The 23862-nt window shown below is 43.7% G+C and overlaps 1 protein-coding gene across 2 annotated transcripts in view; it reads right to left on the reverse strand.

The window, feature by feature from the left end:
* Window positions 1-4663: 4663 nt before the first annotated feature.
* The window catches only part of hip1 (huntingtin interacting protein 1), a 54705-nt gene continuing 35506 nt past the window's right edge, over window positions 4664-23862 (reverse strand). For both annotated transcript variants that reach the window (XM_085379462.1, XM_085379463.1), the window contains 20 exons: window positions 23081-23178; window positions 22726-22798; window positions 22452-22635; window positions 22226-22314; window positions 21989-22105; window positions 21715-21816; window positions 19622-19816; window positions 19339-19486; window positions 19141-19227; window positions 18885-18992; window positions 11509-11645; window positions 11299-11409; window positions 11080-11138; window positions 9374-9467; window positions 9172-9272; window positions 8259-8364; window positions 8016-8139; window positions 7864-7925; window positions 7003-7120; window positions 4664-6912 (listed from right to left, as the gene is read on the reverse strand). In XM_085379462.1, coding sequence (XP_085235588.1) covers window positions 6902-6912; window positions 7003-7120; window positions 7864-7925; window positions 8016-8139; window positions 8259-8364; window positions 9172-9272; window positions 9374-9467; window positions 11080-11138; window positions 11299-11409; window positions 11509-11645; window positions 18885-18992; window positions 19141-19227; window positions 19339-19486; window positions 19622-19816; window positions 21715-21816; window positions 21989-22105; window positions 22226-22314; window positions 22452-22635; window positions 22726-22798; window positions 23081-23178 — 2124 coding nt within the window. In that variant the 3' untranslated portion in view covers window positions 4664-6901. The remainder of the gene's footprint in view (window positions 6913-7002; window positions 7121-7863; window positions 7926-8015; window positions 8140-8258; window positions 8365-9171; window positions 9273-9373; window positions 9468-11079; window positions 11139-11298; window positions 11410-11508; window positions 11646-18884; window positions 18993-19140; window positions 19228-19338; window positions 19487-19621; window positions 19817-21714; window positions 21817-21988; window positions 22106-22225; window positions 22315-22451; window positions 22636-22725; window positions 22799-23080; window positions 23179-23862) is intronic.

Consider the following 23862-nt stretch of genomic DNA (forward strand, 5'->3'; position numbering starts at 1 on the left):
CTACAGCCTGTACATACTTAAAGCTATAGCATATTCATAATATACCTTCATACCGTGTACATTGTAACATACCCATAATAGACCCATATTTTGTACCCTCATACCTATAATAGTATAATAATAATAATAATAATATCTATATATCTATATTATTGCTAAAGCACTTTCTGGATGGATGCAAACTGCATTTCGTTGCCTTGTAATTGTGACATGTGCAATGACAATAAAGTTGAATTCTATTCTATTTTATTCTATTCTATTACCATTGAAAAAAATATCATGTTCTCCCTGTATTTAAATCTGAGAAATGATATGAGTGTTATGACAAGTGTTAGGTAAAGAAGGACATAGGGGAAGTAATGTCATACTTTACATTGACTATAGAGAATATGAGTTCTAGGAGTTGTAGATCTGCAGCAAAAATGAGTAGTTGTAAAAACTTGAAAACATAATTACAATTTAAATGGGTGGTTTCCCTGGTAAAATCTGTCCTCCTGGGAACAATGGATGTAGAGAAAAAGTTCCACAAAAGTACTTAGGAGAGTAGTTGTTACTAATGTAACTCTAGTTCTATGAGTAAGTTTGTGAAAGTGCAGACTTTTAACTTTAATTCAAGTAGTTTTACAAAAATGAAATATGCATTAACAGTTTAGGGAATCAAGGCCTTTATACATTAAAATTCCTGCAAATATTTTGTGTGTGCAAAATATATTTTGGACTCATATTCTTGATGCAGCCATTCACACGAACCACATAATTTATTTGCTTTTGCAGTATTCTTTGAGTCATCATATTATTTGCACTATGAGATGCTGTCTGATCAGTTGTGGAATGTTTGGCTGAATTTGAGCAGAACGTGTAGCCCTGACACTTTGCAGTTCATCCTGCAGCTTCTATCAGCGGTCACATCATCTATAAACACTAGTGACCTGCTTCCAGTGGGAGCACAGGCCCATACCACAACACTTCCTCTGCTATGTTTGACAGATGATGTGGTATGTTTCAGAACACAAGTCTTTTACCAAACTTTTCTCTTCCCATCATTCTGGTACAAGTTCATCTTCATGTTATCTGTTCAAAGATTATTTATTTTCCTTTACAGGACTGTGCAGGCTCTTCTATATGTTTTCTGGTAAAGCCTAATTTGGCCTTATTCTTGAACTAACTAACTAACTAACTACTGATTTGCACATGTTGTAAACTGTATTTATGTTTATGAAAGAGTCTCTTGATTGTAGACTTTGATTATTCATGCAAATATATCATGTATATTGTATTTTTAATGCAGCCGTTCACACCGATCGGCTAATTTTACAGGATAAATTTGTAGCATTTATTTTTTCAGGCTGACCAATCAGACCACAACTGTGCTCTGGGTCAATTGGCTCTCTGAAATAATTTTTCTGCCTCCTCAGATGTGGTCTTAACTCTGCCAACAAGAGTTCAAACTCCTCCTCTCACATCCTGAAATATGTATAAAAGCAACTGTGATAAAACTTCAACTCCTAATGTGCACAAAAATAAAAACAGATTTGTACAAGACCAGCTGTGATGCAGCTTTAAGGGAGAGATCTGCACTGCATGAGGCCTTCAAATGAGAAACTAATGAAGCACATTAGCAAAACAAACACATGAAAACACACACAATCGAAAAAAGAAAATGTGAATCACCACCACGTGCACAGGGGACAGCAGTGGCTTTAGTTTCATGTGCAAAGGATGGATGCAATTATATGTCACCAGCAGCTCTTTGGAAAAAATAAGTTTCTCTGAAACCACTATTGTTTACTAGTTACTCTTCTTGCCAGTTTCACAAAGCTTTGTGCAGAACCTGCTATATGCTGTATGCTTTTCTTCTTGTATAACCTACTACAGTTCAGTTTATCTCCATCTGTGTGAACCATCGTGCTGAACCTGTCAGTGTAAACACTGATCTAAAAAATGCTGCATACGTGGGGCTTCTTGGTCCCTGCTGAATCCTCAGACAGACCGAGGCTGTGCTGCTGCTGCTGCCAGGAAACCTGTTGTAAGAGACTGCAGAGGCTATAAATAGCTCAGCCCTGTCTTTCTCACAGGCACCACCCACTACATAACCCATGTGACACAACAGCAGCACAAAGCAAAACAGTTCAGCACCGCTGCACACTGAGCCACTGAGAGGGGAGTGGAACAACATGTACTGATGTAGGGCTCTTTAAAGAGAGAGAGCTGCTTTAATGACATCTCTTTGTCTGTAGAGACAGCATAACATTTTTATGCATGCATTTTAACATTAGTGAATTTAGGCTAAGGTGTCCTCTAAGCTTTATTGCCATGGTAACAACTAATGCTAACAATAAAAAGTGAATATTTGTCATTTCAACAACAATGTTGAACAACCTTTGAGAGGACAGTTTAAAGGCTTTTGGAAAGTTCATTTATTAAATGTGCTTCACTTGTACATGACATGTTGTTTCGGTCTCAAAGTGGAGATGACCGAAGCGTGCACCAGACAGAAGGGTCACTTCTTTTTGTATAGACACATTTTAAGATATTCAGAAACATGTTTTGCACATCTGACGAACGTCTTTGTGCGCACTGCCCTTTGATCTGCTGTTCTGCCCTGATTGTATTCACCGTATTTTTGATTGATCCTCAGATGTCACGTGTCGCTATGATTAGCTGTGTGCCGCTCTACAGATCCTCAGCCTGTTGCTGTTGTTGTTGCTGCTGCTCAACACTCTCAGCTTACAGGATTTACTGACCTACAAAAGGGTTACTGCTGTTTTGGGCCTGCAGGTTTACAGTCCCTGCTGACTGTAAACAGAGCACACCTGTGGCCTGTCTGCACCTGACTGCAGCTGTGACCGTCACAGAGAGGGGATGCATTTCTGTAGCACACCTGTACACTTTGAAATTAAATAAATGTTTGAATCACCCTCAGCAGACACTTTATTAGATACACCTTGGTAGTAATAGAGACGTTTTTTGCCTTAATTCTTTGTGGCAAAAATTCAACAAGGTGCTGGAAACAGTCCTCAGGTTTTGGTTCATGTTGACATGATAGCATAAAAGAGTTGCTGCAAATCCATCATGTGAATCTCCCGTTCCATCACATCCCAAAAGTGTCTCTCTTGGATTGAGATCTGGTGACTGTGGAGGTTTATTTGAGTACAGTAAACTCACTCATCATCATCTGACCAGTGTTACATGGTGCATTATTATGCAAGAAGCAGCCATAAGAAGATGGTTGGACTGCGGCCATGAAGGAATTGACACGAGCAGCAACAGTACTCATGTAGGGTGTGATGTTTAAATGATGCTCAGTTGGTACTAAGGAGTCCCAAGTGTGCAAAGAAAATATCCTGACACCATTACACCACCAACCTGATCTGTTGGCACAATCCATGCTTTCAGGTCCTTTACACCAAACTGACCCTACCGTCCAAATGTTGCAGCAGAAATTCTGATCAGAACAATGTTTTTCCAATCTTCAGTTGTGCAGTTATGGTGAGCTGAATTGTGTCCTCAGTGTTCTCACCTTAGCCGACAGGATTGTGGTCTTCTGCTGCTGTGGCTCATCTGCTTTATGAAACATGTTGCATGTTCAGAAATGCTCTTCTGAATACCTTGGTTGTTATTCAAGCTGCTGTTGGCTTCCAATCAGCTTGACAATCTTCCTCTGACACCAAAAGGATATTTTTACACAGTGAACTGCCGCTTACTGGATATTTGGTTGGAAAAGGAGACCTTTAGGTCTCTATAAACAATAGAGATGGGTGTGTGGGAAAATCCCAGCAGATCAGCAGCTTCTGAAAGACTCAGACTTTAACTATAGTGTTGTGATTAAAAGTTGCAAGCAGGGTTTATAATTCAGACATTACCAGCAGAGTTAATGATGATCTGCTGCTGTGAGGTGGTATTGTTTGTATTTTGTTTCTTCCTCAGTGGCAATCAGCTGTACTGCAGTTAGGAGCATTTAAGGCTCTTATGAGGAGACACGTTTGATCCTGGAGCAGCCCAGATTGGGGATTTATGTAATCTCAGCACAGTGGTTTTAGATTACACCGATTCATTTACTCACAAGTCCCGCAGCGCCTCCAACCATATCTCGGTGCGGTGGGGGAGGGTGTAGCTCAGGCTGATTCATTAGCAGTTTTTCCTCTTTTGTCTTTCATTGGCCAGAAAATCTAGGCAAAGGTGAGTGCCAACAAAGCACTTTAAAAAATACTCGAGTCAATCCTTTTACTGGAAAACAGTCCAACCCAACCCCTGCTCCTGAAAAAGAAAAATCAATTAGCTGCATTAGGATTTCAAATCTGATCCAACGCACATGAAGGGGTTATTGCTTCTGTAAAAGATGGTTATTGAGCCTACACCCGCTGCACCCTCCCACCACTGCGCTCTCATGCACATAAGGATGCCATTGTTTGCACGTCATCTCCACCAGCTATTCACTTATTTCTTGGAAATCCTCAAAATCTGCCCAGCGACCACCGCGTTATCAGGTAAAAGGATTAACGGAGCAAAGACTAAAGTAATTTATCAATCAGTGACTGTTGTGCAACGTTGACGTCTTCCAAGAATACTAACATTTCTCAAAACTGTGCTCTTTACAGGCTTTGGTTTGTTCCCCAGAACTAAGATCCAACGAGGGAAAGAAGGAGACGCAGTCACGCCATGGTCTGTATTAATGAGCTGAAATATTTATTTTTAAAAACTGAAAAAATAAAAACAAACCCACCAACATAGTTTTAGTATATTATACAAAGACATATTTCAATGTTGCTATGTGAGTATCTGTTTCTCTCTGACTACAGTGTGAGGCAGTTTGAAAGGCTGGCTGAGCTGGTAGGACTAAACAGACATGAACCAGAGAGAGAGCCAAAAAGGGAGAGAGAGGTTAATAAAAAGGTAATTTGGGCAAAAATAAAATAAAATAAAATAAAACCCAAAATATCACTCGAGGTGCAATCCAGTCTTTCAAGACACTTGGAAAAAAAAAAAATCCATACAAAGAAAATGCTCCTTTCTTTTATGGAGGTTTTCTTCTTCTACTGAAGTCAGCTACCAGATGTGTTGTCCAGATGTGGAAGAAGTGACAGACTACAGCTAAAAATCATTTAGTACAAAAAGACCTGGACTCAATAGCACTGCAGATAATACTTCTTATTATTATTGGCAAATACTATTCGACCAGCAGCTGTTAAATTACCCAGTGTCACAACCTTTTAGAGATATGCAGCTGAAGCGGAGCGTCCAAAACTAAAGTACGTTAAGACACAGAGAGACAAACCCCCACCACCACCAACCGCGGGTCATCGAATAGAAAGAAGGTAAGTAACGTGTTGAGGGTTGAAGATAAACACCTGCTCGTCTCAGGTTTCAGAGTCCAGAGCCAAACGGCAGCTCGTCGGGTTCAGCAGGAAGTTAGGAAACTAACTGTTTTGTTTAAGTTAAACCGAATCCTTAAAAGCAAGCAAAATATTATTTCCAACAACAGGAGGCTTGTAGTTTATGTCCACAGCTACTTGGTCTTTAGGAAGCTATTGAAAAAACACTGCAGTTTGCTTTCGTCCCAGACCCTGTGATCCCTCTGTCACTCAGAGAAGGAATTCAGGGAAAATAACGGCAGTCGGTCCCCCGCTGTGCGTGGCGAGAGGCTGGGTCACGTGATCAAACCGGGCCGATCTAAAGGTTTGTGCAGCGGGAATGGCCTCGAGTCCTCGTTTAAGTCTGACTTCAAGAAAGGTCAAAGTTCTCATGGATATTTCTTCTCCTGCTGATTTATTGGGCTAAGCTTGTGACGAGACAGCAGAGGAGGGTCTCTGTCTTTACTGAACCGAGGAGCAAAACTTGTGTTTTGATGAAGAGAAAAAGACATCAGAACGAGCTCTATATTTAAAAAAAATAACGATAATAAAGAGGGCTGCCTCTCGCTACCCTGTTCCCCAGTTTAACCAGTATAAGAAGGAAAATCTGAAAAATCAGACCCATGTTATTAGTGTTTTCAGCAAACCTGCTCATCTAAACCTTCCCCTGATGCACGGCTACCTCCAATGATGTAGCATGAGGTAGTTCACAGGGACCGTGTGTGTGTGTGTGTGTGTGTGTGTGTGCTACTTTGCAACCCAACCCTCCTGCACATGGACCGTTCTATTTGAGCGCTTATTAAAATAAAGACCAAAAATCAGGGGTGTGTCTGTGTGTGTGGGAGGGGTCGGTGTTTAAGTTAACAGTCATGGTCGTTACAATGGTGAGGAGGTGAAAGGCAGAAAGTCCAGCGAAGCGGACTCAATAAGGTGAGAACTCACAGTGAGAAAAAAAGAAGCGTCTCGGGCTCCCGCGGTTTCACGCGCAGGACAAAAACATCTGTTTTTAAATGGGAGAGCACGCCGTCTATGTTACGGAGACACGAATGTGGGCTGGGTGGACTCATCTCCCCCCTCCGTCCTGCTCCTCAGAGTTCGCCCTTTGTGCGGTGCGTCCCGGGATGACGAGTAGAACTTGTGCAGCGAGGAGGGAAACGACAATAAGAGACCTCGCCGCTGAGTTTTCCCAACACAGTCCAGGAGGAGGAGCGGGGGGGGAAGGCCGCGAAGCCGGGCTGTGGGTCGTCTTTCACACCGTTCCTCGTGTGCACGTGTTCGTCCCTCCGATACCACTAACACCCCCACCCATCCTCCGCTGTTGCTGAGCCCTTGGTGCTGTCCTTTATGGAAGCTTCGGGACATGGGTGGAGAAGCGGGTTTAGAAAAGAAGCACCTTTTCATTTGGCTTGGATAACAGACAAACAAATAATAATTAAAAAAATAACAAGGGAGAAGAAAGGCTGAAAAGTGTGTCTATAAATAGAAAGAGGCAGACAGAAGCCGGTCTTCTGGGTTGAGGAGGAGTGGGGTGACGACACCGGTGGCGGGGATCAGCCTGTGCCTGTGGAGGACGAGGAGGAGACAGATTTTAAGTGTTTTTGTTGCTACGGTTTTTTTAAAACCGTGCATAAATTGTAACGCAGGTGCCCACCCTCTTCATCCTCGCCCCAGCCTTCTGCTACGCCGGCCAGTTCGTAATGCTTCTTCCTCAGCTCGCCGAGACGCTCTCGCTCCTTCTGCAGACGGGTCTCCAGCTCCAGAACCAGGACCTGTGGAGACGCCGACACGTTCACAGGACTGTTAATCACTTTCCCCTCTCAAATCCTGGAAAACGAAAAACTATAAACAGATCGGCTCGAAGCTGAACAAACAAGGGAGAAGACGACCTTTCATCGAGCAACAGCTGATGATTTATTACATTTAAAACTGTACGTAACGCAGCCACAGCTGCCAGCGTGGGTTTATGGGTGTCACGGTGTGATACAGATACAGCTGTTTAACTTTTCTCAAACACGGAAAATCCAACTGTCATCCAGGCTGAATTATGTCAGGCTCGTGTGTTTGTGTGTGAGTGAGAGAAAACCTTCTAAACAACCAGATGAAAGCTGTTGTTTAAACAGGTCTGACTTAAACTAAAACACACATCTTAAAATAGGAGCCCTGTGTGCGTTTCCAACAATGAGCTGTGTGTGTGTGTCTGTGTGTGTGAGAGAAGGTTCAGAGCTTCCCGTGTTTTTCTTTCAGTGTGGGTGAAGCAAAGCCACAACACAGACTCAAGTGTTCACATGAACCTTGGCTTCACTCACGATGAAAAACGAACCTTCAGAGTCTCGGATCGGCACGCCTACCCGAGCGGCTCGCTCGTTAAAAATAAGACTTTGTGATTATTTTGGGGCCAAAAGGGAGAGACTATTTTTACTCCACGTCCAATGAAAGGCACCTTGTGAAAAGCTTCTCGGATGAAGTTACGGTCACCTCCTGATTTAATTAAGACTGTCGGCTGCTCGCTCACCTGTGCATCCATCTCCTGTCGCTTGATCTGGGTGAGAGTCATGCTGGAGAAGTCCATAGTGTCTAGAAAAGACCGGCATAAATATTTTGTGGTTGTTTGGTTTTTTTTCCTTTCTTTTTTAAGGTAGCAGGAAATAGGAAACTAAAACTCACCTGTCTCTTCAATCTGGGACTTCCCAGACTTAGTGGAGGCCACGACGGCCGCGGTGGCCTGTGTGACGCCGCGGGACGCCTGCTGCAGGCGGTGCAGCTTGGTGCTGTCTTTGTCTGCTTTTACCTGCAGAAGGAGAGCAGCAATAATGCGAGAGACGTGAAATCTTTAACATCTTTCCCTAGAGTTAACTGCTAAAGTAACGTTTTCAGCTTTCTCAAAAAAAGCTCAACTTCTTTGCTCACCTTGGAAGCAGCCACGAGCTGTGCTGTGCTGGCAGCAATTTCATGTGAGCACACCATCAGCTCCTCAAACTTCCCTTTGCCCTGAACCACCAGGTCAGCAGCATCCCTGCAACAACAACACAGTGCAAAACAAACTCAAGGGAAGCTCTGATTTTAATTTAAAGCTAGAAAGGAAGTGGAAACAGAGTTTTTATACACTGGAGATTTTTATAGTGTTAACGCGGCTAGCATCTTAAACCAAAGCACACATAGAAACAACGAAAACGACTCCTTAAAACATAAACTATACCCCACATCAGGGTAAGCGTTTATAGCATAACATTTACATAACATTAGATAACAGCCATCATTACTACAGGACATGAACAAAACTGTTAAGTTTGTCCACCTGTGGTTGAAATTCAAAGGTTTTTTTAAATATAGTTTTACTGGTTTCTTGTATTTGGCAATTCCACTTGTTGAAAATACAGCACTTTAAGCAGAGAGCGCAGCTCATCCTGGGGAACACTGACTCAGCTAACAGAGTCTGTACCAACGCCACATCTAGGAGGTTGCTTGGATGCCTGAACAATTTCACTTTGCTCCTTTTCTGCTTTGAACGACTGCCCGACCTAATCCCATCTCTAAGTGCGCCCAGGAACGCTTCAGAGGAAGCAGTCTGCATCTGCGATGTCATCTTCCCTGTCACTAGCCAGAGCTCCTGGGCATCACGCTCAGAAGAAACTAAAACTTTGTAAATAACCTCACAAGCCTTAAAGTGTTCGCTTTATCAATCTTCTTCTAAAAAAAAAAAAGTCTCCTCTTTGCTCATCATCATCATCATCAACAACTTTCCCACAGCAAGCACTCAGCCTTCAAGCACTTTAATACTTTGCTGTGAGGAAGACTCACAGAGGAGAGGAAGGCTACTTACACCATGACTGTAGCGCCCCATCCCACCGCTTTGGAGGCAGAGATCAGGCCCTCGGTCCAGCGTGAGTTCTTGGCATAAAATTCCTTCATGGAGGCTGCCCCCTGGTGGACAAACACCAAACATGTTTAAATTAGATGTTAGATATTGAGTTTATTTAAACTATGCTAAAATACCAGTAACATAAAGCTGCAGTGTGACTCACCCTTCCACTCTCTACGATGTCCCTTTGCAGATCTTTGGAAGACAAAATAAGCTCCTTGATGGCCTGCATGAGCTCTGTGCAGGAGGCCAAGATCCTGCAGAGGGCGACAGAGCAGAAGACAATCACTGCCTGCAGCTCTCCAGCTCAAGCAAGCCTGATGTAGCTCAGAAGCTGTACCTGCAGATAACTTGAACGCAGCTTGTAGCGATAGCTAATGCTCGACTGATGCACCACTGACCCAAATCCTCAGTGCAGTTTGTGTGTTTTGTTTTGGTTACAGCTGTAGTGGCTGTTTGTTCCTCTGCATGATCATCTCCCACAGCAGCTACAGATTAAACACTTTTTTCCTTTTTTACATGAATAATTAAGTCACCCTGAGAGTTAAGAGAAAGTTTAATTAGCTTAATTTGCACACAGAGTTAATACACAGCCTGGATGAATACCAGAGAAACCTAATCAACCCGATCTTTTTTTATTGTGGGTCCGACAAACGGCCGACGTTTATTTAATGAGGCTGAAAAGACAGAATACTGCATTGAAGACAAGTGTCAGGCTGGCTTCAAATGTCAAGCTTTGTCCTGGTTTTGTGGTTGAATTTATGAAACTCTTCACACATCAGCACTCAGCAGGTGACTATCCGACATCTCGCGGTTGATGAAAACCACCTCCCTTTCCTTTCCCGCTTCATTTCCTCAGATTGCGCACATCAGAATACAAACAGATACCTGCAGGCTTGTGTCTGTGTTATTTATTCAAAATGAGATGGAGGAGTTCGCCGCTCTCTTAGGAACACTCGCCTCTGCCAAGGAGGCAAAACGCCACCAAAAAACACAACATTTGCACATTTTTGGTAATGTTTGTATGCGTGTGTGTCATTCTGACACTTTGTAGTGGTGTAGAGTGAGGTCATGTTAACAATCCATTAAAATTTAGCTCACATCTTCAAAGTTCACTTAAACATTTATTGGTGGAAAATTAACAAAAAGCCTCCAATTTAGAAACTATGATTCTTACAAGTGTGGGGTGTATCGTCAACGTATTGTGTCACATTTGACCTCTGACCTCTCCATCAAAATGTGTTATATCTATAAAGAAAGTATTTTCAGGAAATATACTGTAGTATCATGTTATATAGTGACTTCTAGTTATTTACAGCACTATTCCCTTGAAGGTAAACACTGCTTTGGTGAAGGTTTGTGGAGAGCTTCTTGTTGTTGAAGAAGATGCTGAGTTAGTTTTTGGAGATGACTCAACTTCTTCTAAAGTTCAAAAGCATTTTGCTGCTGTGCAGGAAAGAGAAACCAAAACAAAACCACCGGAAGTTAAAAAGCTTGAGGTTGAAGTTTGTTTCTAATTAGAGGTAAAATGTGGTGTTGTTGTCTGTGCTATGTTTGGCAGGTCTATATCAGAGCTTCAGTGCACTGTGTGACTGTTTGCTTTAGGAGGAGGGTGCTGCCTGGTTAGAGCGAGGACATTACATGACTCTGAACTCATTTAAAGGTCGCTGAATGTCCGCTCGTCCGAGTTTTACGCTGTTGCATGAGTGTAGAAAGGCTCACGGTTGCAGCTGCTTTAAAAGCCAGACAGTCAGTTATCTTTGGAAACCCACATTTAACTAAAAATGATGTTATAGGAAAAAGATAATCTGCTCAGCTTCCGTGCGGTGCCCCCCCTCCAAAAAAAACAAGTCCTAATCTGAGCATTACCTCTCGTTGACCTCCATCTTGATTCCTGTATCAACTGCTCGAGAATTGTTGAGCATTTCCTGTTGGCGCGCACAGAGGAGCATAAGGGGGGGAGAAGAGTGAGAGGTTAATACTGCTGCAAAGTCAAACAGGGGACAATGTTTTCACAGTGGACACTCGCACAAACACCTGGTGCCTGATGACCAAAGTTAAACACCCCTCCCAAACACACTTATGCACCTCTATCCTGGCAGCGGCTGATTCCACAGCGGCAGAAGTGGCAGCCATTTCCTGCTCCACGAGGTCTCCCAGCTCCCCCTGCTGCAGCTCCAAACCCTGAGGACGCAATTTCTGAAACAGCGGAAAGTCAAGTATTCACATTAAGGGAGAAATTAGCCATCGTATCACAAAGCGGCTGCGGAGACAGAGCGACTCTTTATCTCTACCCACCTCTGCCGTGGCCAGGACGGCCTCCAGAGCTGCCTTCAGCTTGCCGCTGTCCGCTGCAGCGAGGCCGTCCTGCTGCTTCATCAGTCCCAGCAGAGCCAAAGCTTCAGCCCCGCACACCTTCACACTCTCTGACAGGGCTGACACACAAAAAGGGGCAGGAAGGATGCACGGGTTATAAATCCACAAACACACACACTAAGTGTTTGAGCTACCAGATTTATACTCTGAACTCTGGGATATGACTGTGCCACAAGCAGCTGAAGCTGGAGTGTTAATTAAACCGATATCTCCTCAGACGTGTCAACCGCTGCAGACGAACACTCTGACAGGAGGAAGCCAAAATATAACTCTGCAGCACCTGACAGCCAGATGATTTGCTCTAAACCAGGGGTGTCAAACTCATTTTAGTTCAGGGGCCACATGGAGAAAAGTCTATTCTCAAGTGGGCCGGACTGGTAAAATCATTGTATATATAACTTAAAAACAACAACTTCAGATTGTTTTCTTTGTTTTAATACGATCAACATAAAAATAAATCTAGAGCCTGTGGACAGTATGTTCAAAATAGTACAGGCACAACATAGCTAATAATCATAAAACATCAAGTTATTTGAAAATTCTGAGGACAAAGAACACACAAACACACAGTGCCTCAGTGATTCACAGACGTATATCACAGATCACAGAACTACATCAGGGAGTCTCATGCAGCACTTTCAGTGGGGTTGCATAGTTTATTTGACTCCTGATACCTGGCATCTTTTAGCTTTCACCAGCTCATCAATATCAGGCTTCACATCCTGAGCGTCAGCTAACTTCAGGATGTGCTCTTTACAGAGAAAACTTGCTCACAAAGATACACAACAGTTTTGCAGCGAGGGCTGTCAAGTTGGGGTAACCTGGCAAGAGATCCTGATAGAATGTGTTCAAGCCACCTGCGGCAAATTTGCCCTTCAAATCCGAGTCACACTGCAAGTCTATTATTTCAAGTTGGATCCGGACGGGCAGATCAAAGGGATTCACGGTGAACGGCGAGCAAAAAACTTTGAAGTCTTTCTCCAGTTCACCAAAAATCTGAAATCGTTGCTCAAACTAGTAACAGTCCCGTTATTTTATCTTTAAACCGCTTCATATCTGCCACATCGTGCACACATTTTTCAGACAGGGGAAGTGAGCTGGGTCTCCCACAATAACAGCTTCAACTTGAAAGAACGCATGCTGTCATAATACTGCGTGACAACTTTGTTGCGTCCTTGCAGCTGTTTGTTCAAGTTATTCAGGTGCTCTGTAACATCCACCATAAATGCAAGGTCCTGCATCCATTCTGCGGAATGAAATTCTAACACTGGTTTGCCATAAACCGTTTAACAACAATTTCTCCTCGTAAATCAAAGAAACGCCTCAGCACAGCACCTCGGCTCAACCATCTTACCTCAGTGTGGTATGGCAGGCCATAGATGTGGTCTTTCTCTCTGAGAAGACTGTCAAACTGACGGTGATTGAGGCTTCTGGATCGGATGAAATTAACAGTTTGGATGACCACCTTCATGACGTTATCCATTTTCAGTGACTTGCAACACAAAGCCTCCTGGTGCAAAATACAGTGAAAAGTCCAAAAATCACGTCCTCCATTTGCAGATTGCACTTTATCTCTGAACTTTTTTTACAACGCCTGCCTTGAAAAGCGCTATATAAATCCAATCCATTATTTCTTCCCGATCGTTGAGGGCGCACCATCTGTAGCCAGGCTGACAGCGCGGGACCAGTCCACTCCGACCCTGTCCAGCGCAATGAGCAATGAGGTAGCTAGCTTTCACTGCAGCATCACTGATGTCTGTGAGTAAACACAGACTGCTGTTTCTTCAGACCCGCCAACAGTTCATTCACCTTCTCTCTTCTCCGCTGCCCTTGAAAGTTGTCATATTTGTCGGCATGAAGACTCACATAGTGGCGACGGAGGTTATATTCTTTCAGCACTGCAACATGCTGGGAACACACCAAACATACAGCTTTCCCATTCACTCCCGTGAATAAATAGGAGGATGACCATTTTTCTTGGAACACTCTGCATCCACTTTTCTCTTTTTTGACAGAGACATATTGGGGCAATAAGGGTGCCAAAGCACATCAGGTTTAAATTTCGTGGGCAAAACAAAGTAGCTCACAATTGCTATTGCGCCATCCAATGGACACAATTGGAACAGCAGTTTCTTTATTGAAAAATTGATGCTCATTTTTATACTTTACAAAATCATCTCATGGGCCAGATTAAACCCGTTTGCGGGCCTGATCCGGCCCGCGGGCCGTACGTTCGACACCCCTGCTCTAAACTGTAAACAGGCTCCACAGGCAATGTATGGAAGCACACACACCGAGTCAAAGCTAAGTGCTCCTCATTGATCCTTAGCCTCTGCAGCCTGTGGTTTTGACCCAGTGTTTAGGTTTTGTTTTTTTCTTTTGTTGCAGTAAAATAAGTGCTGGCCAGAACTCTATTATATTTGGGCATGTTTAGACTTGCCATCTCCCCGAGGGCGAAAACATTACATCTGCATGAAGTCAGCACTTTTGTTCTATTCTGGCCTGTTTTGGCTCACATTCTGTATTTAAAACACGACTAAAGAACTATTTGCGACTGCAATGTGAGTGTCCCGCCACACGATAAACAGACATACACTTAATGGTCACTTTATTAGGTACAGCTGTTCAAAAGCGCAAGTTAACGCATATCTAAATCATCAATGGACTTATGTGTGCAGACATGGTCAACATGAAGAACTGGGTAAAGAAGTAAGCTGTGGCTAAGAGGAGAGGGCAGCTGTCACTAGCTAGATCCATTTTCACACAGCTTTTCAGTGTCAGTGTTGTGGAAGGAGAAATATCAAACAGTTAGCAGGAAGTTAGCTCGCTAGTTTCTAGCGAGCTAACTTCATTGATGTAGCATGTTCTGGGAGATTTCTGAACAAATTAAAACGTACAGCTCTGCTACCACTTCTAACATAAATGAAGGCCGAAAACTAAACAGCAATGACTTCTGTAGGGTTACTGAAGTTGGGCTAGCTGGTATATAATGATGTGCTACGTGATCGCTAGCGACACAGCTATGTTACCATAAGATTAGCACAGTGAAACCAGTGGATGAACGCTAACTTTTTCCCACTCGATAGAAGTTGGAGCAGCTGCGAGAGAATTCAACATTAATGAATCAATGGTACGGAAAAGAGGAAGCAAGAATATTGAGTAGAGTAAAGTTTGACTTATCTGACTGTTTTGTTTCGCTTAATGCACCTTATGTATGAAAACAGGCCCGTTATCGACAGTGAGCCTTTCGGCCCGAAAAATACGGTATACCCAGTGTCCTGCACTTAAACATTCATTTAATATCACGTACACATATACACATACCCCCAAGAAGACACTGAGAAAAAATAAAGAATAACATTGAGACTGTCTCTTTGCCATAAGTCATTGTTGATTTTGTCTTCACTCTCCATCCCCTGCCAAGCTGCACCTGTGATTCTGCGGCTGCTCGCTGATGAGCTGACAGATAAGTAAATCTTTTCTTGGATCTTATCCTCTGCATCCAACATCATGGTTGTAAACCGCCATGAGTCTCCCATCAACGTCAAACTTATAGACTTTGGCCTCGCATGTCCTGCGTCTGCAGTGATGCCTGGTGACCGTGTGGAGACGGTTGGTTATAGTGCACCTGAAGTTATGCTTGGCCTTCCTTACAATGAAGCAAGTGACATGTGGTCTCTGGGGCTGGTGGCTGTGGAGCCTGTACAGGCGTGCCACTCTACCCTGGAAATGAAGACTATGATGTTTTGAAATTCATCATAGAGACTCAGGGTCAGCCACCAGATCATGTTCTAGACTCTGGCGTGTACACTGAAGACTATTTCATTGAAGACAACGACAACCAACAGCGCTGGACATTTAAGACTGACCAGCAATTTCAGTACGAGACAGGATATGAGTCCCTGGAGACAAGATACATCAAACTGACGCGTCTCGATGACCTCGAACAAGTTATGATGTTTAGAAGAGGACCTGAAAATGGCCAACGTTTGTTTGTAAGCTTAATTAAACAAATGTTGGCCTTGGATGCACACCAGCGCATAACACCGTCGGAGGTTCTCCGGCATCCCTTTTTCAACCCTAAGAGTTCCCCTTGCATTGACATTAGTGCCGAAAGACCACAAAACCCTGTGGTCTTTCAGCACCCTTCAAACTTGAAATGCAAGAGATCAGAGAAAATCAACTGCAGTTTCCAAAACTCGGTTGAATTTTCAGCAAGTATTCGTACACACGTCAGCCAGCCCATCCTTCAGCTCAGATGAGCTTGAAATAGTTGAAGGGAGCATTTTGGGAAACCACTACAAGGTAGAGGCTTTCCTCGGAGAAGGGGGCTTTGGTATTGTAGCCAAATGCCGTGATACCAAAACCAACCAAGCTGTGGCTATTAAGGTGAACAAGAACCGCACTGATATTCTGCAACAGGCAAAAAAGGAAATTTTCATCCTGGAGCAGCTGAGAAGGTTGGATCCAGATGCCGCCAACATTGTTAAATGGAACGGCTTTTTCCTTGACAGAGAGCGGGTTTGCCTGAAATTTGAACTCCTAGATCAATGCCTGTGGACTACATAGGGGACCCGAATAACCGGTGTCCCCCCATAAGCGAAGTCAGGCCAATTTTAGGTCAACTCACAAATGCTCTGTCCCACCTCGGTTCTTTGGGAATAGTGCACGCTGACCTCAAACCTGGAAACATCATGGTTGTAAACCGCTATGAGTCTCCAGTCAAAGTCAGACTTATAGACTTTGGCCTCGCATGTCCTGCGTCTGCAGTGATGCCTGGTGACCGTGTGGGGACAGTTGGTTATAGTGCACCTGAGGTTATGCTTGGCCTTCCTTATAATGAAGCATGTGACATGTGGTCTCTGGGGCTGGTGGCTGTGGAGCTCGGTACAGGCGTGCCACTCTACCCTGGAAAAAAATATGATGTTTTGAAATTCATCATAGAGACTCAGGGTCAGCCACCAGATCATGTTCTCGATCCTGGCGTGTACACTGAAGACTATTTCACAAAAGACAACTACAACTACAACCAACAGCGCTGGACATTTAAGACCAGCCAACAATTTAAATATGAGACAGGATATGAATCTTTGGAGACAAGATACATAAAACTTAAACGTCTGGATGACCTCGAACAAATAATGATGTTTAGACGAGGACCCGAAGATGGCCAACGCTTATTTGTCATCCTAATTAAAGAGATGTTGGCCTTGGATGCACACCAGTGGATAACACCCTCTCAGGTTCTACGGCATCCCTTTTTCAGCCCTGGCCTCTCCAACAGGTTCCCAAGTATCAACACTGAAAAACCATACAGAGTCAATCTCCAGCATGGCATCTTCCACCCTGGACCAAAGTGATAAAAACACAAACTGGGGTTGGAAAAGGATATTAACAGCAAATTACACTGGAAATATTAATTAAGCTGCTCCAATAATTATCACTTTGGCTTTTTTTTTTTTAATTTTCACTCCCCCCACCCCAACCAGTCGTGACAGAGGGCTGTCCCTTCCTGAGCCTGGTTCTGTCGAAGGTTTCTTCCTTTTTAAAGGGAGTTTTTCCTTCCCACTGTCGCTAAATGCTTGCTCATAGGGAATCTTCTGATTGCTGGGGTGGCCAAAACTCTAGGGGAACTAGCAATTCCAATATTCAAAGCAGAGCAGCGGACACCTTACCATCACATCAGTCCCTTAATCCGACCTAAAACACCATGTTTACAGAAATAAATTCCATACAAATTGGAGCCTCCTAGTAGACATACCTGTGTTATAAATGTGAAACGCCTCCAATTTTCAGAAAAGTTGACCTCTGACCTTGAAGTCAAGGTCACTGAGATTTAAGCTTCACAGAGATTTTCAGTAGATGCAACCATGGTATTGATTTGAAAAATCGACACAGTCACAAACTTGGATGTCCACAGCACCTCGCCATATACCAAAGATTAAGAGGTGTTTTTTTCTAGGTTTTTATAAAGATTACAAAACACAAATAACAAAAATGTCAACGCTATTTTGATGTTGTCTAATTTAGTGCAAAAAACAAAACAAACCCAAAAATTAATAAATAAAATAAATATATATTACATACATATATATATGTATATACTACATACTATAAAACATTTTAGTGGTTCACAATGGGGTCAATGAACAGAATGAAGGAAGTGAGTCATTTTTATATGACAATGGTGTGAAAAATCATTTTTTTGTATTTGTTTGTCACACTTAAACATTTCAGATCATCAAACAATAAATTTTTTTAATGTATAAAGAAAAAATCCTTTAACTGTCCAGTTTTCTTGATGTTATTATGCTTCTACCACTGGTTTGTCATTAATAAATCAGACTTTGATTGCTGCAGCAGAAAAAAGACGAATAGAAAATGGTGCAGATTTACACTTTACCTGAAACAGAGCAAAAGTGCTCTTTACATAGGTTAATGAATATTAACTAATATAGGCTAGATATTTGGACATTACTAGCTTCATTTGGGCCTTCTGAGCCATTAGTCCTCTGGCTTATTGGAATCTTGACTGTCTCCAGTTAGTCCAGAATGCTGCTGCAAGGTTTTTAACTAAGACACGAAAAAGAGAGCACGTTACACCAGTTTTATGTTCATTACACTGGTTTCCAGTACATTTTAGAATTCATTTTAAAATCTTGGTACTGACTTTTAAAGCTTTGAATTGTGATGCCCCTTTCTACATTTCTGATCTTTTAGAACCCCACGCTCCCTCTCGCAGCCTGAGATCATCTAATCAAAGGCTGTTGGTAGTTCCACAAACACGTTTTAAGACCAGAGGAGATTTTTTTTAGAGCAGTGGCCCCCAGGTTGTGGAATGCTCTCCCTCCATCATTACGTCGCCTTGAATGTATTTATTCTTTATAAAGCAGCTTAAGGCTCATTTATTTAGATTGGCTTTTAATTAGATTTGATGATGATTTCACATCACTAAGCAGACAGTGACTTCACTGTACTCAGATGACCTCTACAGTCAACAGACCTCCATCCAATACAGCACCTTTGGGATGTGGTGGAACGAGAGATTCACAAATCTGCAGCAGCTGTATGATGCTGTCATGTCAAATCTCTGTAGGTTGTTTTCTGCACCTTATTTAAAGCATGCCATGAGGAATTAAGGCTGTTTTGAAGCAAAAAACAGGTCCAACCCAGTATTAGCAAGGTGTACGTAATAAAGTGACCAGTGAGTGTAAGGATCAGAACAGTTCAGATAAGGAAATGAAAATCTCCATAAACTGAAATCATCTCTCTGTACCTCTCACAGAAAACAATCTTACCGTCAGCCTGCTCCACAGGCACCATGTGGGAGGTGGCACTACCCTGAACTATGGTGTCGCCCACCAGGTGGCCAGACTGGGTCACTGCACGCACCAGCTCAGACACACCTGCACAAAACAGCAGAAAAAAGAAAGTAAAAATTATCACAAATATTCATCAGCTTTATTTAACAGCATTAACACAGCGTGATTTTAAAAGATAACAAATTACAAACAAATAACTAATTTTTTTCTTTCACATTCTGTTTCGTCTCACCCGTGTTGTCAGCCAGGAAGGCCACTCTGGTAGAATTTAATCTCTCCATACACTCTAAGGAGGCTTGACACCTGGATGCAAGGTAGTCTGCAGAGATGGAGCGACACACTTGATGAGCGCATGCACACGAACACGCTGCTACACAAAGAGGTGATGTTCACAGTTGCACTGCACAGAATCCACACGTCAGATTCTGACCTGCCGAGCTGGTGCAGCTGATGTGCGCCGGGTCGTCTATCTGAGCCAGACTGTCCTGGATGATCTTCTCCGCCTCCTCCACGGCGCCCTGCAGGCTGGCCCAACGAGCCGCTGCCAGCTGGCTCTCTAACGCCTGCTCCCTGCTCTCCTGTGGACAAACGCACACAGTCAAACTTACAAACATCGCAATCTGCACACTCAGAGCCGCTCGCGTCTCCCACGTGCTCGATTTAAAGTGACTAAAATTAAGAAGTTTACAAGGGGAGATGTTTGAATTCATCACCTTCTCATTGAGTTGGTTCTGCAGGGTTTCAGCACTCTTCACCCTGCTCTCTCTTTCAGTCACCAGCGAGCTTTGGACCCGCTCTAGCTCCTCCCCCCGGGCCGCAAGCTCCGCCTCCACCTTCGACAACGACTGGACCAGCTCGGCTTTCTCCGACTCCAACGCTGCCAGCTGAGTGCCGAGCACCTCGCTCGACTGTGTCGAGGAAATAAAACATGGAGGGATTACGAAACAAAAACAATGAAGTGAGAAGAACAACAGAAGGAAACGATTTGGATGGTCAGGATAATTCACAGCTGTCGGGATCAGGAAGAGCTCTGACCTCACTATAAAAACCCAAACACACACACAAAAAAACCCCACTTCATCTTTAACCACAATAACCATGTTGTCTCAGACCCCAGAGCTTTGGGGTTGACCTTTAAATAAAGGAACTCTGGGAATTTGTGGTTTTGTAATGTAGCTACATCCTCCTGTCTTTGGAGGAGAGCAGTGGAACTTGAGCCGAGTGCCTGCCCTTTTATTTGCAGGTAGATAGTGAAGTGTAAAAGCAGGAAAAGGTGAAAGACTTACAGCCTGGGTGCCGGCAGGTCCGACAGACAGAGGAGGAAATGAAGAAGAAACAGAACTGTTAGGCTTTTTAAAGCTGCGGTGTGAGAGCTGCTCATCGGGGAGAAGGAAAAATAAAGTGACAAGAGCGATAAAATGTGGGCTGTGGGAGCGAAAAGAACTGGAGAGAGGCGGAGGAGGACAGAAAGAGTGATGGAGTTGATAAGTGGATGCTGCAAAGAATAGGAAGTCAGGAGTGGGAGGCTGAGAGACGGATGAAAGGCACAGGGAACAGAGCATGTGCAGAGAAACGGTACAGTCGTCGGGGATCCTGAGGGTTAACAGCATGATTCAGGGATTTATTTATTTATTTATGTTTAAATTACGCTTATCCCGTTATGAATTTTCCTGTAAATGATCTCGTTAGCTCCAGCTTTTTTTCTCCCCTCTGAAACATCCGTAGTTAAGATCCTGGAATGAAATGCTGCACTAATGTAAGGGACTAAATATCCGTGTTTCCATAAGCAGTTAATGTTTGTGCAAGATTTTTACCGCTCTCATCTCTCGCTCTCTCTTTGTTTTCTGCAACTTTTTCTATTCAGCTCAGCAATGACAAAAAAAAACAACAAACAAACCGAGAGGCGAATAAGAAAAGAAACGAGGCGGTGAGGGGGAAAAAATGAATACATAACAATTGATTCTGTTTAAATTTCTCCACTGTGAAAATCGTTTTATTCAATCGCTGATGTCAAACAAACGAATTAGCATATCAATTCTAACACAAGCTGCGCTTTGAGCCTCTGAAGCGGTTCGCGTACAGGAACAGTCGTGATTAAGAGAGGAGACGATGAAAAAGAAATGGAGGGCGTGGATGATGGACGGGGACGGAGTGTGTTTTTATGGAGCGCGATTGTGACAGAAAAGCGGTTATTTATCTTTGAGTCATTGTCCGGGATGTGTTGTTACCATTTAAAAGTACTGTGTAAAAGTGTTGAGCATCCCTCATTTGTTTAATTCCAACAAGCTTTGCTATGAGCACCTTTATTAGAGATAAGCCTCGTTTTCCCCTGACAGCTCTCTGGGTCAAACCGGAACCAGCGTCTGATGAAAAACTGACAAACGTTCAGAAAGCCTGGAGAATTATTGCTTTAGATCACTTTACAAATGCCAAGAAAGCCTGACTCCTTCGAAGAAAAATCTGCAGATCTGAGGCTTGGTGTGCTCCAGGATCACAGGAGGATACCAGCTGTATTTAACTTTGTCCCTTCTCTGCTGCCAAGCTAGAGAGTGACTGAGATCATTTAATAATTGATGATTAGAATAAGAGTGTGTGGTGTCAGCGCCCCATTATAAGACTTTATACATAAAGATCACACAGGTCACCCATGTCATTAATCTTTTCGCACACTCTTGTGTTAGTTGGTGTTTTTATAGATTAATGTTAAAGGGCAGGGAGCGGGCTATAAATTAGTTTTGTAAGTTTTCACAGCAACTCCGGGATCTGGATTTAGGATCTGAGCGAAGAAAGGAGAGGAGAGGGAGACCTGCTGCGAAGAGGCCACGCTGGTCTTCAGGGAGTCCAGCTCTGCCCGGCTTGAGACCAGCTCTCTCTGGAGCTCCTGAAGATGCTCGAGCTGCTCCCGCTCCTGAGCAAGAAAAGCCCAAATTAAACTTCAGACATCTTAAAAACAACAGCCTGTTTGGTCACTTTGCGGCAGAAAAATCCAACTTTACCAAACTCTGCACACCATTTGGAGCGAAACCGTACTGCTTTCCGTACACGTTTGGCAGTGATGACCAAACCAGCCTCGTTCTCACCTGTCTGTCCGCCGCCTCCTGAGCGGCCTTCACCTTCTCCTGCATCTCTTTCCTCACCGCCTCCACTTCATCCTGTGCCGCCCGAGCTACCGTCATCTGCCGGGTCACCTCTGCGTTCTGCATACAGACACACAAAGAAACACTTGTAATTCAGACAACAGATCCTCAGCTTGACAGAAATAAAGGACACGAGGAGGCCACTGCGATCTAAGGATCTCATGAAGTAGAGGGTCTCACCTTTCTCAGCAGGTCTGCGTGGCTCTGAACCAGCTCGGTGTACTTCTCCTTCAGCTTGGTGTAGCGCTGCTCGTTGGCCTGAGCTTTTCCTGGTAAAAGTCGCGTGAACACATACAGAGAGACACACACACAGCAGGTGAAGCGGCTATGTCAGATGACCATGACCAAAAATTCGACTCGTTGACTGAGTAGATAATGTGCCGGTGTAGAATAAACAAAGCCTTACTCTCAATCTCCGTTAGGCTTCTCTGCTCCTTCTCCGTGTCCTCCCTGACCCTCCGCAGGTCGTCCAGTTCGGCCTTCAGGAACTCGCTCTCTCCCACAGCCTGTAGCCTCAGGTGGCTCTGCTCGGCAAGCTCCGCCTCCAGCTCGTTGACTCGCCCCCGCAGAGCCTGGCACAACCGGCCGCTCTGGCGACGGACAGGAGAGAGGGGGAAAAGGTCATACGTTTTGTGAGGATGCTGCTCGGATAAAGTTAGGAAAAAAGCTGCTGTTTTTACCTCCAGTCTGAAAGACTCCAGCTCCTCTTTGAGGGCCTGGATCTCCCTCGTCAGCTGCTCGATCAGCCGGTCTCTGTCATTAACATCACAGATAAAAATGAATCTAATCTGATCTTACAAGATTGTTGTTAACATAAGCAAAACTTTAGCTATTTGGGGTACGATGGCACACGTGTGTCCTGGACTGTTAGAAATACTTGGCAATATTTGTCATCTCTGCTGCTCTACATAAAACTGGAGAACAAGATTCACACGGTACCATTCAGGCACCAGAGACATGTTTACGCAGCGCTTGGGCAATTTTATATACAATAAGTGTTTATTCATGTCACTCTGCTCCTGTAATGACACTCACTTGTCATCCTTGCGCATGCCGTTCTGACTGTTGAAGTTGAACGGGTCGATAGCAGCCGAGGTGCCAAACAGGTCGTCGAATTTTGTCTCCACAGGAGCCTGAAAAGGATAAACACACAAATCACATAGCAACCTAAAGTGAAACATGTCACCACTTTTTTTTTTACTTTGATAATTATGATAGCTCATGAAAATCCAGTATCTCTTGTATTTAGAACATTTCCTTTACAGTTTGTGTTTGTACAGTTTGGATTGTAATTTACTCAGAGTGTCTGATGGGCTAGTTCAGTACACGCAAGCACAATCATGGGGAGAACTGCTGACTTGACAGCGGCCCAGATGATCATCACTGACATCCTCAACAAGCAGGCACAGAAAGAGCCTGCAGAGAAGGAGCTGACTGAGGCTGTGGTCAGAGCACCACACGCTCAGACATCTTCAGGAAACCGATCCATTCCTAAAATGAAACCACTTGTCAACCAGAGACAGCACTGAAAATGTTTTACCTGGACTAAGGACATCCGCTGTGGTTCAAAGTATCTTTCCAGATAAAAGTAAATTGTGTATTTCATTTGGAAATCAAGGATCTAGAGTCCAGTGTGAGATTTCTGCAGTCTGGGATGATGTTGAGCGCTGTGTCACCTGCTGCTGTTGGAGGTGTTTGATCCAAAGTCAACACAGCTGTCTACCAAGAGATTTTAGAGCACTTTATGGAGAAGCCGACTTCACACGTGCCCACGGTTTGTCGACCTTTTCATTAGTGCACTCGATCGACCTGCCTGA

This window comes from Rhamphochromis longiceps, linkage group LG14 (genome assembly GCF_057381845.1).
Source record: "Rhamphochromis longiceps isolate RC_006_pf linkage group LG14, R_longiceps_female_GT1.1, whole genome shotgun sequence".
In the NCBI taxonomy this organism is placed as follows: domain Eukaryota; kingdom Metazoa; phylum Chordata; class Actinopteri; order Cichliformes; family Cichlidae; genus Rhamphochromis; species Rhamphochromis longiceps.